General features: G+C 33.6%; 3 protein-coding genes across 5 annotated transcripts in view; 1 reads left to right on the top strand and 2 right to left on the bottom strand.

Annotated features, from left to right (window-relative positions):
- Positions 1 to 8,725, bottom strand: part of LOC117123786 (synapse-associated protein 1-like) — a 41,401-nt gene extending 32,676 nt beyond the window's left edge. The window contains exons 1-7 of the mRNA XM_033269801.1: positions 8,309 to 8,725; positions 5,724 to 5,818; positions 5,083 to 5,223; positions 4,007 to 4,146; positions 3,523 to 3,614; positions 2,691 to 2,765; positions 1,182 to 1,376 (exon numbers count right to left, since the gene is read on the bottom strand). Of these exons, the coding sequence (XP_033125692.1) occupies positions 1,182 to 1,376; positions 2,691 to 2,765; positions 3,523 to 3,614; positions 4,007 to 4,146; positions 5,083 to 5,223; positions 5,724 to 5,818; positions 8,309 to 8,570 (1,000 nt within the window). The 5' untranslated portion in view covers positions 8,571 to 8,725. The remainder of the gene's footprint in view (positions 1 to 1,181; positions 1,377 to 2,690; positions 2,766 to 3,522; positions 3,615 to 4,006; positions 4,147 to 5,082; positions 5,224 to 5,723; positions 5,819 to 8,308) is intronic.
- Positions 8,726 to 8,877: 152 nt separating this feature from the next.
- LOC117123787 (40S ribosomal protein S4, X isoform-like) lies at positions 8,878 to 12,697 on the top strand. The gene is made up of 7 exons (XM_033269802.1): positions 8,878 to 8,957; positions 9,642 to 9,719; positions 9,960 to 10,140; positions 10,567 to 10,664; positions 11,043 to 11,214; positions 11,877 to 11,987; positions 12,398 to 12,697. The coding sequence occupies exons 1-7, from the start codon at positions 8,955 to 8,957 to the stop codon at positions 12,532 to 12,534; spliced, it is 780 nt and encodes a 259-aa protein (XP_033125693.1). The 5' UTR covers positions 8,878 to 8,954; the 3' UTR covers positions 12,535 to 12,697.
- Positions 12,698 to 14,275: 1,578 nt separating this feature from the next.
- The window catches only part of LOC117123788 (uracil phosphoribosyltransferase homolog), a 7,031-nt gene continuing 2,000 nt past the window's right edge, over positions 14,276 to 19,306 (bottom strand). For all 3 annotated transcript variants that reach the window (XM_033269803.1, XM_033269804.1, XM_033269805.1), the window contains exons 4-7: positions 18,184 to 18,316; positions 17,293 to 17,454; positions 16,720 to 16,818; positions 14,276 to 16,152 (exon numbers count right to left, since the gene is read on the bottom strand). In XM_033269803.1, coding sequence (XP_033125694.1) covers positions 16,046 to 16,152; positions 16,720 to 16,818; positions 17,293 to 17,454; positions 18,184 to 18,316 — 501 coding nt within the window. In that variant the 3' untranslated portion in view covers positions 14,276 to 16,045. The remainder of the gene's footprint in view (positions 16,153 to 16,719; positions 16,819 to 17,292; positions 17,455 to 18,183; positions 18,317 to 19,306) is intronic.

The raw sequence follows: 19,306 nt of genomic DNA, 5'->3' as shown, positions 1-19,306 counted from the left end.
ATTATAAAGACCGTTAATCACATATTAATGACATTATTTCTATTTCACAAGCTCTTAGCTCTAGGCCTACTGTGGATTCTTCAGGTGATACTTGTACGTACCAAGGGATGTAAATTAATCTAATTGTATGCGAGAGAAAGCCGATTAAACAATTAAAGGCTATGAAGTTTAATTTAAGATACAAAGTTACCACTTGAAATATGAATTATATTACCATAATTGCATATTTTAAAAAATTTCTAACAATTAACCATTCTAGAGACCCACTCCTGCTCTTGGACCACACCAGAAACTCAAGAAACTTAGCCAATTTGATTTGGTCACAAAGACAATAACTTCTTCCAGTGAAAAAAAAAATTGCATGCTGCCTAACGCTTACAAAATAATACAGGAAAAAGGAATAGCTTTAACAAAGGCAAATGAGAAATAAAATTAATCGATAGCACGACTGACAATGTGCAATTACTATACAGTTTTTTGAAATTCTCACTACTTTCTGCAAGCGCCCTTATTGTCTGCAGTAATATCCTTGTTATTGTCAGCTAATTCGGAAAAGGAAGTCCATGTGATCACTCAAATTGAAGCCGATAGTAACCTCTAGAGGGCAGCAGATAATGTTAATGGAAGAAAACTCTGGCCTAACTGTGTACACAGTCCCTGTTTTTATGGTGTATACCCCCAGTAAACATCCCCTTCCTGTAACCATCACTTTGAAGTTTGGAATAAAACTGTTTTGATGGCCAAGGCCAATGTACGTAGCACTTCAGAAAGGTCTTTGCCACCTTCAGCTTATTTTATCAAACGCTCCATCTTTAAATACATATCAAATTCCTGTCTATTTTTCCATTTTTCTCAACTAATTACTTTGTTTTCTGGAAAAAAAGACATACGTAAAATAAAGTAAACAGTGGCGGATTCAGGGAAGGGGACTGAGATGGGCAGTCAGCCACCCGTCCCCTAAATCATTCAAAATTATAACAAAAAAAGGAGAAAATAGGAAATTATATTCAAATTTAAGCCATTTCCGGCCACCTAGAGGTGCCATAATCAACAATTTTCTTACCTCAGCCTAACCATGGTGGGGCTAAGATGGTCTAACCCTGTATGTGTGAAAGTCCTCCCTGGGCCCCCTCTATTTCAAATTCCTGGATCCACCACTTACAAATGAAGGATTGACATACCAGCAGGTGAGGGTTCTTCTTTTTCCGTCATTCCGAGTTGTTCCATGCCCTTTTGAAGGTCGGCTTGATCTACCTCTGAACTGAATGCATCACTAACAAATTCATTGGCTGGTGGACTATCAGGTGGTAGATCAGTAAATGCATCATCAGATGTTTCATTTGCTTTACTTTCAATGGCAATTGGAGGAGAAGGTTCTAAAAAAAAAAAAACAATGAAAATATAACTGGTGCATAGTCTTTGCGTCTGTTCTGCAAAGGACCACAAACCGGAGTATTAAGCTCTGTCTAGACTAACAAATTTAAATTGACAAAAACATGTGATAGGTCATGATGACATCACATCATGACTATATATGGGCATACAACAGTTTTTTGTCAAAGAAAATTTGATAGTGAGGACAGAGTTTTAGGCCAAATTGTGTGTTATCTAAGCAAGACGGAGACTAAATCTTGAAAAAATCTAATATCGGGGTTTTTTTTGGCAAAAATATATTTTGTTACCAAGGAGACCACACTGGTATGTTTGGAAAGGCCAGTTTTCAAGATTTAATAAATTTGATAGCTTAGCTTTTAAGACTGGACTACTGAAATTCACTGTAGAGTGGCCTATTAAAAAAAAGATTTATACACCCTGGAAAAACTTCTGCAGCTAGACTCTTTTTTTCTTGCAAGTCACGTACATACATCTCCCCTAATTTGTGATCTCCATTGGTTGCCTGTACAGGAAAGAATTAAATTCAAACTTCTCCTCTTTGTTTTCAAATCACTTTCTGGCGTCTGCCCTTTGTACATATCCATTTACATATCACTACGTACCCATGTGCGCTTAACAAGATTTTCCAACTCCATCCAACTTGTTCGACCGGTTTACCATAAACGTATTGGTGACAATTCATTCCCTTCAATTGCTGCCCAACTTTGGAATGGTCTGCCTAATTCTCTCAGATCTTGTGATTCGCTTAGGCAGTTCAAAGCACATCTAAAAACACACCTTTTTCAATAGTTCCTCTCACCTCCCTTGATCGTTTTTGTTTATTGTTTTCTTTGTTTTCTTATATTTGTATTGCTTTATTGCATTAGTTAAGTTAGCTCACATGGGTTTGGTTCTATGCAAGCTTTACTCAGGGGAATGTTTCTGACTTACTGTGGAGAGTCGCTTACAGCGCTTTATAACTGGAAAAAAAGGCGCGTAACAAGTAACAAGTTAGAAATGGATTTTACCCTTGTGTTTACAATTTTACCAACCAAAACATGTATGAGTCTCAGTTAGTGATAGGTCAGCAATACCTGACCAGCCTGTGTGCTGAACAACACAACAATACAGTATCTTGTAGGTACAATTATTTTGCAGAGGTGTCGGTTCATGTACATGCAAGGAGACAATCCCCTACTCGTGAATTTGTTAAGTATAAAGTATTAAATAGATTTTTTTTTTCAATAAAATAATTCAGATTTTGAATTTTATAACCTAATACTATATAAACAAAATTGAAGTTACAGAATACTCACCTGTTTTTGATTCACTTGAGTTTTCATCTTTTTTGCTACTTGTTCCATCTTGTTTTACATTCTGTCCATTATTCCCTGAAATATTTTGAAAGAAAAAACTACCATAAACAAAATATAGAAATAAAGACAAAGGTATTATATTTTTGGAGTTATATTGATACTTTTACATAGCACAACCATCATTATGATGTTCATTATTAACAAAAAACAATCATTGAAATTTAATGACAAACAAGAATATCTCAGTATCTTTATTCAATATTCAAATATCAAAGTATAATTTTAAAAATCCATAGTAGCCAAAGGCTGAATTGAGAATTTAATTTACAGATTAAAATTTACAATACAATTATAGAAATACACATTACTTAAAATTATTAGCAATTATACAAAAACAGGAATATCTCGGTATCTTTATTCAATATTCAAATATCAAAATAGACTACTTTAAAAATCCATAGAAGCCAAAGGCTGAATTAAGAATATAATTATGACGACTTGCACAGCGAAGGTTCTGACCCCTAACCTCAAGATTAAGAGTCCAAGCCACAATTGTTGGGCTAACCATTTGCAAGTTCAACAAATGATACCCCATCTAGCAGAGCCTACAACTACCTTTGTTCAAACTGAGATTGGTCATTCACTTTTTGTGGGCCAAATAATGGAACAATTTTCCCACAGATATCAGGATCAGGCTCCACTGATATCTTCAAACAATCTCTCAAGACACATTTAAAAGAATCAAAAAAATTAAGGGATCATTACAGTATGGCATATATTAGAGTTGAAAATAATTGGTTGAGTAGTGAAAATTTCACAACACCTTGCCTACCTGTTGCAGAGGCCAGTGATGTGAGTTGTGATGATTGCTTAATCAAAGAAACACGGTAGAAATAATTCCTCCAGAAATTTTCCTCGGTAACACTTAAATTAATAAAAACAAAAACATCATCTAGAAAGATAGATTATTAAAATGATTTTAATAAAGTTTCACAATCACCAATTAATCACAATTATACTAAATTCACAATAGACACGATAACGACACGACAATGACAAGATCATTGTGTTGTTTATACCATGCATTTTTATTGTGTCTAGTGTAAATGTAGCTCCTGGAGCTCTGGTTAAGTAATAAAGTAAAATGTGTCTGGTGTCAATATATTTGTTCTTCATATAACAAAATAATGTAACGTAAGATTTGTAAGGACAACAGCTGTGGGAATGAAAATATTTACTAGTCACAGTGATCTATTTGTAATGTTACTAAATTTCTTCATGTTTGATTATGGTTTTCAGCAACAAATAAACATTACCTTTTAGGAACTAATTCAAATCTCATTTTGCTCAAATTAGGATCTTCTTGTAGCATTGCCATAGCAACAGGAAAAGAACTGTCAAAATCAAAGTGAAACTGTACTCCAGATGGAGGATTCCTCATAAAATTCCTCTTGTCCTGAAAAATAATATGTACATAAAACATTCAAATCAATAACAATAAAATGATTGTTTATTGGAAGACTTGAATAGTACAAAAGTCATTAAAATAAATTATAAGCAAGGAACTATTTTTAGACTAACAGTTGTTACAAACATACAACTGTGGTTACATATATTCTATTGCATGTGATCAACATTGTTGTTTAAATAATTTTTTTTGTATTACTTTAATTGTATATTGTTTATGTTAACTGTCTTTATTTTCGTCGTTATTTTTGTGCAGCACCATTGTTAAAAAAATGGGTATTAACACCTGCCGGAAATGTATCCTGGGTAAAATGATTTAAATTAAAAATAAAGAACCATTGTTATTATAATTTGTATTAATTTATTATTTAAAGATATTGATCTAAAAGAAGCAGATTTTTTTTACTTTTATTGTTTACAGCGCGCTATTTGGAGATGACAAACGAATGTGGATTGGTGCTCTTTTTTGCAACAAACTGTTAAGAACACGTCCAACCAGGAATGAGGCTGATGACAGCTTAAAAAACACAATATAATAATTTATCTTTAACATAATTTTTTTTTTAATCAACAATGTAATACTGTAGTGCTGGAGGCCAGGCACCTCATTGGCACAACCTATGAATTTATGATGGTATATTTGAACATATAGTATATTCTAAATGTTGCAGTAATCAAGGGGGATCTTGAACTCCTCTTGCAAAATTAATGTTTATCGTTTGTATAGGTAAATTGTTTGTACTTGGTGTTTGAAGCTTTTTTCCCACACAATCGCTTCACGATATCGCCGACAGCTTTCGGTGATGCTGATTGGTCGGTTGAATCATGGAGCCTTCTCGTCGGGGACTGCTACGCAGCACACGATTGCACTAAAAATCACTGTAGCGATAGTCTAGCAATTTTATGGAAACCAGGCTTAATGTACCTTGGATAAAGCTAGAATATGCTCCTTCATTTGTTCCTCTTCATTGTAGCCAACCCATGGTGCAACTGCTGCCTCAGATCGCTTACTGTGTTTCTCCTTCATAAACTTCTCTTGTTCTTTGTTGAAATCGCCCATAAATGTCTATATAAAAACATAATATTGAAATCTAAGAGCCCTTGTCAACAAGCAAGTAAATTGAAATGATGTTGGTAACTCTATACCAAATATTAAACTTGATTAATGTGAACACACCTCAAAATAAAGGAACCATTGGATGCAGACTTGATTCCTTAATAAAAAAAAAAAAAAGAAAGGCAGATGCATCCATCAATACCTTTGTTAAGAGATGTTCTCACTTTTATTATGTTTGTAAATAATTAGTCTACCCAAGTAACTATTCATAAAAAATATATATTTTAATAAAGTTAATAATTATGAAAATATGAGAGAAATTTACAAAAGCCCAAAAATGAGATAGTTAAATAATACACCATATATTCAAATAAATTTAAAGTGACAAAAGCTGAGTGATAACCTACTATTTATCCATACAAGTAGCTGTTTTAGTTATAATATTGGGATTCATCCCTATTTACCTTGGGATGCCTAGAGATTAAATTTAAACATCATTTTTCTTTTACCTTATCTTCAACAGTTTTCTGCAATAAACTTGCAGTTTTAGTTGCAGTACTTGTCATCACTTTTGTTCCTTCCTTTGCAACATTAAATAAATAACCTGGAGGCAAGAAAATTAAGAATATCTAATTAAAGATACTTTAATATTAAAGATAGAGAAAATTTTTATTGATGAGTGTATGAAGTTTAAATGAAGTTTGAATAATATTTATTATATTAATAATGAATAACAAAAAATGTTAATTATCTTCCTATTACTTAATTATAAATATAAAAATTATTTGTTATTTATTGAGAACAATTATATAAAAAAAGGAATTAAAATACCATGGAGGGCAAACATTTTTTAGTACTGCATTATCTGACAAACACAGTATACACAAAAAAACAACCTGTGTTGTGCTTCATTTTCAGATTTCACAAAGTGACTTGTGGTATTAGGTTACTATAGGTATTTTCAAGCCTATTATTGGTAATAATACAGGAATTTATACCGCCCCATTTGCCAAGGGATACAAGGTGCAATAAAGCTAAATAACAAATTGGTGATCAACAATGAATGAAACAAACTTCAGACAATGAAAACAGAAAATTTTACTGTTCAGTGAGATCTACTTTGGGAACAATGTTTCTACTATTAAGATGACCAGAAAAAAAAGTGATCCAGAATTTGTAGGCCTACAATTATGGGGACAGTAAATATTTGTCTGTCTACGTTTTTTAAAAGTTAGAATACCTTATAAAAACATAACGATTGATTGCTTGATATATTTGTATATTGGTAAAGCTTCAATGGGGTTATTTATATAGTTAACAGTCACACAATATTTATTTTGAAATTGTCTAATAATTTTAATAATTACTTTCTTACTTCTCTTTTCAGCCTTAACATTTATCTCTACGGAGATTACTCACCCCTGGTCCATACTGTATCATATTTTGATTGCACAGATGATATCTTAAAAAATATGTAGCTCAAATTTACATGGAAAAATTGTTGGGAAAATAGGTACGCAGAATCGTAATTACTGCATAATACATTGGTTAGGGCTATGTTAAGATTAGGTCAAAAATATTTTTTTGACATTGTCTAATAATTCTAAAATATCTTTTTAGCCTTAACATATATTTCTATGAGATTACTTATCGCTGGTCCGTAACGTAAAATGTTTTAATTGCACAGATAATGCTACTGTACATAGCCCAAATTTGCATGGAAAATCGCTAGGAAAAAAGGTGCACAGAATCATGATTACTGCATAATACATTGGTAGGTCAAAGCCTAATTTTCTGCAAAATCTGGGCAGAAATCCTATATTTCTTGACCAAATTATTGCAAGGATATATTCCTACGCAGGTCTTACTTTACATTCTGGCACTTGGTCACTTCTTCCATGACCGAAAATATTTTTCTGAGATCCAAGAGGACATGTTCCACCCTACGTTCATAAAACAAACTTTAAATATATCCGGTCGTATACGTCCAATAAAGTGCAATACAAACAGATTGAGAAGATCGTCTATTTACAACTCAATTCACATGTACAATGCTCATTTTAATAGATAGACTATCAAACAAAATCTTGTAAATAATTGTATCATACATTCTGTATTGTTAATGTCCTATCAATTTTTTTTTTTGTCTAACTTCTAATCTTGCATCGGGAAGGCTAATTTTACTTGTATTTCATTTACAAATTGACAATAAAAAAATCTTGTATCTTGTAACAAGTTGTTTCCCCCAGGCCCCATGACTCATTGTTACGCCACTTTCAGACATTCCAACCCATTAATTTGAATGGTCCTCATATCCACACCCTACTACGGATGGTCACCAAAATTTAAAAAATTTTTCATCAAAACATGACAAACAACTGTGGAAAGGGAAATTTTGATCTATTGATTTATTCTTAGAGATATTTAGGTCTGGGACCTCAGGAATTTAAAAGACCTTCAAATTCACACCCAAATTTGGATCATCACAAAACACTTAATAATGTCTTCCTTGTAATTTGGTTTAACTTTCACGGAACTTTCATTCATATCAGTTGATTAGTTTTTGAAATATCTTGTCTAAAATGTTTGCTCTAAAATCTTCTAATTGGTCCTCACATCCACACCCTACTCCGGACCGTCACCAAAATTTAATAATTTCTTTATTGGGTTATACCTAATACTCCTGTTATTTTCAATTATGTCTGTGCAGCCATTTTTAAGATAATTCGAACACAAAAAAAAAAACAGAAGAAACACGAAAATGTTATGTACACACACACATTTACCCGACTGAAAACATATATAATAATAATTCAAATAAATAAAACTTTAATATAAACTGCAGACCGCGCCCGGCGGCCCTTGCTCTTGGCATTGAATTTGCTCCTTCGGAGTTTTGCATTGCTGTTTTCGTCTGATGCCATTTTGGTACTTATGACTGCCGTTTTGGTTTACTGCCGTTTTGACCTGCTACTCCTAGTTTGGATGAATGCATCAATTATAATGAATGACAAACAAAAAGTTAATTCAATTATCTTCTTATCAATTAATTATAAATAAATATGAATTTATTTGTTAATTATTGAGAACATACTTCCCCAATTTTGGGCTGATTTTAAAGCATCTGAAGGGTCTTCAGTAGGTTGTTGTTGAGTATCATCTACTTCAACAGAATCGTTCTCCTGTTTAGGCTCCTCGTTTTGTTTTTGGTCATTGCTTGCCTGCTGCTCAGCTGTTGATGACGATACAGTTGCATCATCAGCACTCCCGTCATTTTCACTGGTGACACTGTCTTTGTCTAGGCCTACATCTTTTTTAGGTATTTTAGTTCCCCACCAAGAACTAAAAATCTCCATTTCACAACGATATGTTTATCAAGTTAATAAAGATGATATAAACAAAATAGTAACTATGGAATACAAATGATTCCGATGCATCTAACACGAGCTACCTACAGCTCAATCAGAACAGTAACTTCGCTATTTGCAAAACGTAAACACTGCTAGTGACCTTTGCTCTTTGAACTTTCAAATATTGTTGTTCAGTTAATTAGTTTTAACACTTAAAAAAAAAATTATTCTACTATTACCGAATATTTTAGTGGATTTAAATTTATAAATTGTGTAAAACTAAATTCTGTTATTATTCTGATTTTAAGCATCCGAGGCCTATGACTCTGAGTTGACCTCAGTTTTATTCGGACTTGTGGGAATTTCGACCTCTTCGCCTAAACTGGCAAAATGGTGAGTACATGTATATGGAAATCCTGGAGTAAAATCGGCTATAATCTTATTTAATATTATATATATTATTATATTGAAATATTAATATTCCAGTATTGTTAATTATGATCAATACTTTTTCAAGATTTACTGATTTTTTGTTAAATTTCGTTGTAAAAATTGTAGTTTTAAATCGTCTAGATATTCCAGTATTTCGTGGCTTACTGTACATTACATTTGTGACACTAACAACACAGTCGATATGCAGCAGGCCTAAACTGTCTATGAATATAATTTTGAATTATATTTTCGGTATTTAGTTATTGCTGAAGCTATTAATTAATTGTGTATAATTTTATTGGATTTAAATATCGGACGACATGCAATTAAATGTCTCTTTGTACGCCAGGGCTAGGCCTCCTCTAGTAGAGTAGTAGTACTCGGGCCAGCCCTACCATCAACCACACACCAGACGTCTGCTTCGGTCTACTCCGACTCGTCATAATTGATGATGGACTAGCCTAAGATGCTGTCAATTGAAACAGTGCGTTCATACTACACTAGCTTAATTACAGGCGTAGCCTAGGCTAGCTTGATCAGCCATTTAACTTTGACAGATATTCTTTTTCATATAATAAGTAGGCCTACCTATTCAAATGTATTTCTATTGTTTTTGTACGCCTAATTTTAATCTTTTTTTTTTAGGCCCGTGGACCCAAAAAGCATCTGAAGCGCCTTGCGGCACCAAAACATTGGATGTTAGATAAACTTTCGGGATCATTTGTAAGTAAAATAATGCAAAGGTTTTTTTTTTCAATGGCTGCGGTAACTGGTTTTGCTTGAATTCTCTTTTTAGTGAAGAATTTTCAACCTTTTTTTATTATTTGATTTATAGGTCTACCTAGTTATTAGTTATTGAAGGGATTGTTTTTGTGCAGTTGCTGTTTCACATAAAAAATTCAACTTAATAAAACGTTAGTAACTATTTTAAAAATTTCTTTTTCCTTGCTTTATATAATATAGGCACCTCGTCCATCAACTGGCCCACACAAATTAAGAGAATGCCTGCCAATGGCTGTGTTCCTTCGAAATCGTTTGAAGTATGCTCTTACATACGATGAAGTGAAAAAGATCATGAAACAACGTTCCATTAAAGTCGACAACAAAGTTAGAACTGATGTTACGTATCCAGCTGGCTTCATGGGTAGGTTTTTCGTATTTAAATTGAAAAAAATCTGGTTAAAATGAAAGCTAAACTCTATCTTGAAGTTGTCTGCCCTTTTTATATCATATTTATGTCATAGATAGAAACATAATACAATGACAAACTTGATTACAAGAAAGAAATAAAAGCACTTAAAACAGTTTAGAAGTCATTAAAGCTTGACTGAATTGCTCAAAAGTAAGGACAAGTTTACGGTCAGGGAGCTCTCTGTGTTAAATCTGACGTATAAAATTAAATTAATACAGAAATTTCAAATTTTAACAGTAATGTATGTATTGTCATATGGCTGCAATGTTAGTAGGGAATATTATTTTAACTTGGCCTTTCTATAAATTTAGCCAGCTTTGTAATATCATTGATGTCCCAATAAGTGAGATGTTTTAACAAGGACTTGCTTTAATTTAGATGTGATTACAATTGAAAAGACTGGTGAGAACTTCCGTCTTATTTATGATGTCAAGGGTCGATTCACTGTTCATAGAATCGGAAATGATGAAGCAAAGGTAAGGAATGCTAGAAACAGTGTTAAATCAAGTATTGGTAAGATTGGCCTATTCGAAGTCATTTATGTGGAATTCATCATGTAAATGGTCAAATTAGGCGAACAGTAAACAGCTTTCTAAACGGTCGCCTACTGAGTTGCTATATACTCTTTTGGCATTCACCCAAGAACGCAACATAAAAAACAACGAAAATGCATTTAAACATTAGACCTAGGGTGGTAATGTGGTCCCACTAATTTAACCCCCTACGTATTTTACGCTAAGTACACTATATATGTTTATAATCAATGCGTAAGTAATTAATGTATTTTATTTGCCATGTTATCATCACATTTAAAATGAGAACATAATCCAGTCTTCATACAATTTTGTTTACAGTTCAAGCTCTGCAAAGTGAAAAAGGTGTGGACAGGAGCAAAGGGAATTCCATACCTGAGCACCCATGATGCTCGTACAGTGCGTTATCCGGATCCGTTGGCCAAGGTCCATGACACCGTCAAGATCGACATCAGCACTGGCAAGATTACAGACCACTTGAGGTTTGAAAGTGGTCAGTATTCCCTTTGTATATACTTGGGAATTTATTATAAAAAGGAAATATTTAATGACTGCCAATGAACAAATACATTCCCTGATGAATTAAACTCCTTTCCCTGTGAGCATTAGACGACGCCATCTGCTGATAGTCGTTGGATCATCAATAAAAACGATCCATTGCCTGCGCATTGTGACATTGCGCACAAGTGAGTGCCGGGCTTAAAGCTAGTAGCAGATGCTTTTGAAATATAGTTTGCATTCAGTGAATTTAGGTTATATAATCAACAATCATCACAAAATTGATACTCGCTTGTTTTTACTAAATTTCCTGTGGCAGTTTATCACAATGGCTTTAATATGGTTTTTAACAAAATTATTATTTCTATAATGTAATTTTAGTAAACATTTGCTGTACAAAAATGCTACATGTATATTATAAAAGGTACAGTAAATTAACAATTAAGCACCTCACTCGATAAATGCTATACTATTTTCAGAAGGTGAACATAAGTCAAAATGGGAAACACCACTAAGCCTCGCTTTTGAGGAAGCATGTTTCACAGTAGCCACACCTAAAGCCTCCAAAAATGTTATATGCACCACATCACTTATTTGATCTTTTAAAATAATCAAATATTTTTCTTTTTTTCTTGATAATTTCCGGTTTCCATTTAGGCAACATGTGCATGATCACTGGAGGTCGTAACTTGGGGCGTGTCGGTGTTGTAGTGCACCGTGAGAAGCATCCTGGATCCTTCGATATCGTCCATGTGAAAGATGCCACAGGTAAAACTCACCCTTGATATATACAATATGTCGTATAGACCAAAATTATATTTAAGTAAAACGCAGTCCACCTTCATCGAACCTCCTGCATTGAGACGCATATCAAGTACCAAGAAAAGGACTTGTACTGATGTAATCCAAAATATTAACAAATAGAATCCAAAACTAATTGAAATTGTGAAGTGCCCAGAATATTCTATCTAGTACAATTTTGCATAATACTGTGACAAAAAAGCTTCCTATAGAATAATCCAAGGAAATAGCTAAATAATCTTAGTTTTATCTATTTATTATATGGAAATTGGTATGGCTTTTTAAAAACAAACTACAATTACAAAGAAATAATTAATGTGACTTATAGTGCGTTACAGAATTTGGAAATAAAGTATTACTGGGTTTTTTTTCTGTAGGCCACACCTTTGCTACCCGTCTCAGCAACATCTTCATCATTGGTAAAGGCACCAAGTCCTTGGTTTCTCTTCCCAAAGGAAAGGGCATCAGGATGTCAATTGCTGAAGAGAGGGAAAAGAGACTTGCGCAGCGATAAGAAAATGTCAAGGATTTACCACCCAATGGTGAAAAAATATTCTCAGCATCCAGAAATTTAAATGACAACAGATGTATAAAGAAAAAAAACATGGAGTAGTCAATAAAAAAAATGGGTGTTTGTGCTAAGTTTTCAATAAATTGCCAATATAACACCATGAGGACATGTTTGTACTTGTGATTTTATTGTTAGTGGAATTTTTTAAAAGATCAGCAATTTCAAACAAGTGTACTTAATATTCGGCCAAAAACAAAAAATAATTTGCCCTCTTCCACCTGCACTAAACTCACCGAAAAAAATAGGGGCTAAAAAACAAAAAAAAACATTTTTTTAGCTTTTTTCTTTACAAATTAAAAAAAAATTGAGTGAATTTACCTTTATTTTTTGCCAGATGCCCTACAAAATAGTCAAGGTTGTTGTCTGATGTAAGACATTGCCTTATTCCCTTTTTCCACCATAAAAAAAAAATTATTCAAGTTAGGCAGTTGACTTTGTCAACTGTATCTGTACTGGCGCAATATAATACTGTAGCACCATAGAGAATTATTAAATTATTTATTCATTTGGTTTTCAAAATTGCTAGCAAAGCAAATCGGTGGTGTATCTAGAGTCTTAAAAACTGGGGAGGAGAGTGGATGGTGCCGGTGAGTGGGTGCTAAAGGATAACTAATTGAGTTCTGGGTCAGAATTAGGACCTATTCAGTATTGGAAAGCAATAACCACTCCACATTTAAAAGATGTCAACATCTTTGACCACTTGCGGTACACTGAAGTCCTTGCCATTCCAATAGCAACACCACTAGATAAGATTTAGTGTGTAACAACAATGAAAGTATACTGTACGGTAACATTGACACGGTTATTTGTCTACAGTTGTACATGAAGCTCGTAACCAGGATTTATTTAGGTCACCCTGTTCCAAGTCTTTATAACACCATATTTTGACAGACCCCTTCTTGAGTCTCATTTAAAATAAATCCTCCCCCCCCCCATGCAAATAACAAACCAAATCTAATGGAAGCAACATCATTCTATTAATGTTCTGTGCTGTAGTTCCACATTTACAGTGAAATTAAGGAGTGTTTATTTGAGTATATACAGTATGTATCTATTTTACACCAAAAAAAAAAAAAAAAAACCCAGGAAATTTAATTGAATAAATACATTTTTTTAATAATTTTTTTTTTTTTATGCAAATAAAGGGGATACAGGTCAAATCACTAGGCCCTCAAAAATTCAATACACTAAACACCTCACTTTAAAGGATAAAATTTATTAACTAAAACTTTTTCTATCTTTAACACTTTTACTACAACCACCTTTAAATTTACTACTGTACCTGGATCTATGCTAACAGGATACAAAAAAGGCATCTATTAATTGGCAAGTAAAATTATAACTTTGTTCAGCTGAATATAGACAGGATAAGTTGCTTATCAATGGAAGCCTAGTGAAATGAACTATTTAAATATGAAATAGGATTCAAGCATTAACTGCATTTCATGTACTGTACAATGAAAGTATACTGTACGGTAACATTGACACGGTTATTTGTCTACAGTTGTACATGAAGCTCGTAACCAGGATTTATTTAGGTCACCCTGTTCCAAGTCTTTATAACACCATATTTTGACAGACCCCTTCTTGAGTCTCATTTAAAATAAATCCTCCCCCCCCCCATGCAAATAACAAACCAAATCTAATGGAAGCAACATCATTCTATTAATATTATTAGTGTTTATTTGAGTATATACAGTATGTATCTATTTTACACCAAAAAAAAAAAAAAACACCCCAGGAAATTTAATTGAATAAATACATTTTTTTAATAATTTTTTTTTTTTTATGCAAATAAAGGGGATACAGGTCAAATCACTAGGCCCTCAAAAATTCAATACACTAAACACCTCACTTTAAAGGATAAAATTTATTAACTAAAACTTTTTCTATCTTTAACACTTTTACTACAACCACCTTTAAATTTACTACTGTACCTGGATCTATGCTAACAGGATACAAAAAAGGCATCTATTAATTGGCAAGTAAAATTATAACTTTGTTCAGCTGAATATAGACAGGATAAGTTGCTTATCAATGGAAGCCTAGTGAAATGAACTATTTAAATATGAAATAGGATTCAAGCATTAACTGCATTTCATGTACTGTAATTTTCTAAATAATCTTAAGGTAACAGTACTCAAGAGGTGGCCAAACATTTTGAGGAAATTGATATAGTCTTGAGATCTTGTAATGAAAGTAGTGGAACTATGGAAGTAGAATTGAATAGCTTAGCGGTTAAGATGCTTGCTTCAGAATTCCAGAGTCCTGGGTTCAATTCCAACTCCACTCCCTAAGCCTCATATAGAGACTTAGTTTATAAAACATCATTCCATCCTGCAAGTGGCAAGTTTACTTGCAGTTGGATGTGAAGGAAATAAATAAAAAAAATATAAAGTACTACATCACATCAACCCAATTTAAAATTTCTGTTTTACAATGAACTTGAATTATCACATATATCACCATTTCCTTGATTAATGCACTCTTCAATTTTTTAAATATCTTTATATATTTAGGCACACAACACATGCCAAGAATTGTCAATAGCGAATATATCACTGTCCTACTTCGTGACAATCCCTTACACACGACAAATATACACAAATGATGCTTTACACGACCTAAATCTCAATATGAGGTTTAAGGAATGTAGTTGTTTTGGTCGTGAGAAAAAATCCTGCAATACAGACAGAAATTGAAAGATCAAAATTTCATAATTAGACATGAATAGTGGTGGATTTGGCCTCTAACTCTTAATCGATTGTGACCAATGTGATTTTTAGAGGGGAAAAATGAAATTTGAAATAATCACTGAACAAAACCAATCTTAAATTGCATCCATATAAATATTAGGCCAAAAAAAAAAATGGTTTGGAAAACCAAAAAAAAAGGTTTTTTTAGCTTTTTCTCAAACAATTAATTTATATTTTTCAGGCCTTGTCTGGAGTGCTAAAAAATGGTACTGTATAGTCTGTAATACACTATAGCGCCAAAACACAAATGCTCCTGGCAGTCATGATATATAAACGATATATGATATGATATATAAATGTTAAAAAAACTAAACATGTCAGCTGCATTAACTAGAGGCAAGGAGCAGGTGGGATTTTGTTGGTTGATAAATAGATATAAAGTGGTGGTGTGGTCACCCTTGATTCAGAATGGGTGGTATGATAAGCACCAATATTCTTAATGATGGTATGGTACCCCCTTCTATCTGTGAGTGGTAGTACAGAAACTTATTGAATCGGTAAGTAGTGGAGTGCTACACTCTGATCCGTGAGCGGTAGCTGTTAACGTTCAATCCATGAGTAGTGTGGTACCACCTCTATCTAAGAGTGGCGACATGGTACCCTTTAAACCGTTGAGTGGTGTTCATGGTATCACTTCACTTCATTAAGTGTTGGTCTTATACACCCTCCAATCTGTGTGAGGTGCTGTAATACTGCCCTCAATCTGTTCCAAAGTACTTTGTTCCAAAATGATTGGGAGTGGTAGTGTGGACCTCTGATGTTAATATTGTTATATCTCTTGCTTTGTTAATGACAGCTCTAACACCTGAAATTAAAGAAAACAAATTAGTGAACAATATTTTAAATGAAACTACTCTAATTACATATTCAAGTAGAGCAGTCACTCATACATCCACTCCAACCCCAGGGTTGTAGCTGTAGAAAACTACAGGTGGGTGATAGACATTTTAAGGGTGGGTAGGTGATAACATTAATACTCTAAATAATAAGAGTGAAAGGGTGGGTGGAGGGCCATGATATTAGCTTTAGACTAGGTGGAAAACTTAAAGGTTGGGTGGCCCAGCCCACCTTAACTACATCTCTACATCCTGTACCTGAATACCGAACAATACGCAGGCTGTGCTTAGAGATTCTATTATTTTGTTTTATTCTCAAGTGTAAAAAATAGAATTTCTGTAACCTTGACCTTTGCTTCCTTAAAGTTAATCATCTCTTAGATTATTATGTACCATTCCACTAAATTTTATGATGATACATTTCTTAGTTTTTTCGTAGAAGATTAACATATATATTTATCAAACAATGCAGGGGAGCACAGCAATTTTTGGACATGTGCACCACACACTCCCATAAAAGCCAATTGATAACTTACCATGTGGGGTGCAGAATAAGGTAAGCAATATTATATTACAATCTTTGACTCCATGCTCCCGTAGCACTCTTACTGCCTGTATCACTGTGTTTCCTGAATCTGTTGGTAACAAGGTAAACATTAAAAAATGATATCAAATAAAAATAATTAGGTTACTTTCACTTTATTTGAAATCCAATGAGCCAAAGTTAATGAGTTTTGCAGTTACATCACTTTAAATATGCTTACTGCATGGAAACCGTGTCATCTAACAGTTCAGATTTTACTCAAGAGCAGTGGTCAGAAATTTGCTGACTGGAGATCCAACATGTCTGACAGGGGGTACGAACCAAGGGACAACTAGAGCCTCGGTCAGGGTCCTGGAATGAAAATTCCTGATAGGGTTCACCAAGTTTTTATGGCTTACAACAGTAGCATGGCACACAAATACCGTTATGTGGATAACCAAATTATTATTTTTGATCTGATGACCCCGTTGTGGCATCAGACGATTGGGGTCCAGGCCTGTCCGAAAAGGGGTGCCATCACTACTCAAGAGAAATTCTGACGAATTTATTTATTGCTGAAACTTACTTAATATAGGGTACATAAGCAAGACCTTCCGGTTGTGAATATCCGATGGGAATTTTGCATAAAATACTTTCGCTTCTCCGGTATCATCATTACTCTTAACTAGGATTTTGCCGATGCGGATGGAACGGCAGCAATCCCTTAATCCATGTTCCATAGCTTCACCTATTTACATGTAAAATACAAATTGTCAAGTTAACAATTTTGTTAAACATTTACAAAAACAAAGGTGATCATCATAGTGCAATCTTGGCTGTACACTACCACAACCAGTATTTAATACTAACTGCATTTTCATTTTTCAAGGGTGAATCCAGAATATTTTTAATGAGGGAGCACCAATTTCATATACGCCTAGATGTAATATAATTAAACAGATAAATAAGCATCTAATAATGGTATGCTTTGTGTTATACTGTATATCATTTACTATTTGCATGTATGGGGAGGGGGCATGTCTCCCTCCTTGACCGTCACTCAATTTATACTCTAGGGTATACACTACAAAATACCCATTAGATTTTTTTAATGTTTCCTGAATTTTTGCTATGTTGGGCTACCATAAATCATAAAACCAAATGTAGTATAAACCCTTATTATTATGTTCCTGTGGATTACTTTTTAAAACAAATCGTCATAATTTTTCAAACAGATTTCAAGAGTATTTATATTTGTGACTTTGTACTTATTGATTCACATTAATATAAAGCTCTGTGCAGATTATCAAATTTTGTATGCCCATATATAGTCATAATGTGTCTATATATGGTCACGATGTGATGTTATTATGACCATATTTAGACATGTCACAAGTTTTTTTTTTTATAGTCTGGACAGGGTTTAAAGCTATGTAACAACAAATTAATAAATTGAGATAAAATTTGGTTGACCTACCACTTCTCATGATGCTCACTCCACAGTTTCCCTTGGCAAATTGAATGCCGTCAAAGTGATGGCCAGTTGGTGTGGTCACCACACATTGGGTGAAGGGTAACTGGTTCAACCCTTCTTCAACCACTAATCTAATCTAAAATGGAAAGAACAAATGGTAAGTATACAGCAAAGCAGCAAGCAAAGTACACAGGTGATTATTCAGGACACTTGATGCTCTATATGAGCGCAGATCATGGAGAAGGGAGACACGTTCCCCAACATATTTGTAAGGGGGGGGGCGGGATTTGTACCCCCAATTTTCGACTGCAACTCAATTTCATAAGTCAAGACGATGGCTGAAAATTGTTGAAATGAACTGTATAAATGACCCAGATTATAAGCAAAGAACGTTCTGCAGCAATTTCATGCCGTTAAATTCCTACAATTTTTGTACAATTAAAATTGTAAAGATGATGTTATGATACAAACGTATGTTTATATATAAGATCATGAGAAATTTGTTGGGAGCTTCACTTTTACAATAACTTTACTTCTATAACTGGGACGTAAGCCATTAAAATGACCCTCAAATTTACACCTTAACCTGGATCGTCCCCTACACATAATAAATATCTTTCTCGAAAGTTTCATTCGGATCAGTTGACCAGTTTTTGAAATATCTGGTCTGGGACGTTTTCCTTTCAATGGTCCTCAGATTTACACCTGTCTCTTATACACATCTAGATGTGTATAAGAGACAGCTCACATCACGAACTAACACAATTGAATTCAATTGTGTTAGTTCGTGAAATCAAAAAAGCGCGTCAAAATACGCGCTGTTGTCGTTAAGGACTTTTTGTGTGGTAAAGAATACAAAATTGCTAGACAACCAATACGCGCTCGTTTTGACGCGCTACTGTGATTTCACGAACTAACACAATCTACTTTGATTGTGTTAGTTCGTGATATGAGCGACGGAATAAAGAAATTAATGTAGGATGCGTGTTAATAATCATAATGCGTACAAAACATAAAACAGTGAAATTCGTCCACAATACCATTTTTCATTTTTACATAAAGGACAGATTCGTTCATCTACTGGGGTATTATTGTATCTGCCTGTTTCAATAAAAACCAATTTAGA

The sequence above is a fragment of the Anneissia japonica genome, unplaced genomic scaffold (genome assembly GCF_011630105.1).
Source record: "Anneissia japonica isolate Jap-2015-1 unplaced genomic scaffold, ASM1163010v1 scaffold25213_len355544_cov161, whole genome shotgun sequence".
In the NCBI taxonomy this organism is placed as follows: Eukaryota; Metazoa; Echinodermata; class Crinoidea; order Comatulida; family Comatulidae; genus Anneissia; species Anneissia japonica.
This window is presented reverse-complemented; position numbering and strand designations above follow the sequence as displayed.

Excerpts from the sequence above, each read along its gene's own strand:
- LOC117123787 (XM_033269802.1), top strand. Across the intron at positions 11,215-11,876 it reads CCACTTGAGGTTTGAAAGTG|GCAACATGTGCATGATCACT; the intron begins GTCAGTATTCCC and ends GTTTCCATTTAG. Across the intron at positions 11,988-12,397 it reads CCATGTGAAAGATGCCACAG|GCCACACCTTTGCTACCCGT; the intron begins GTAAAACTCACC and ends TTTTTTCTGTAG.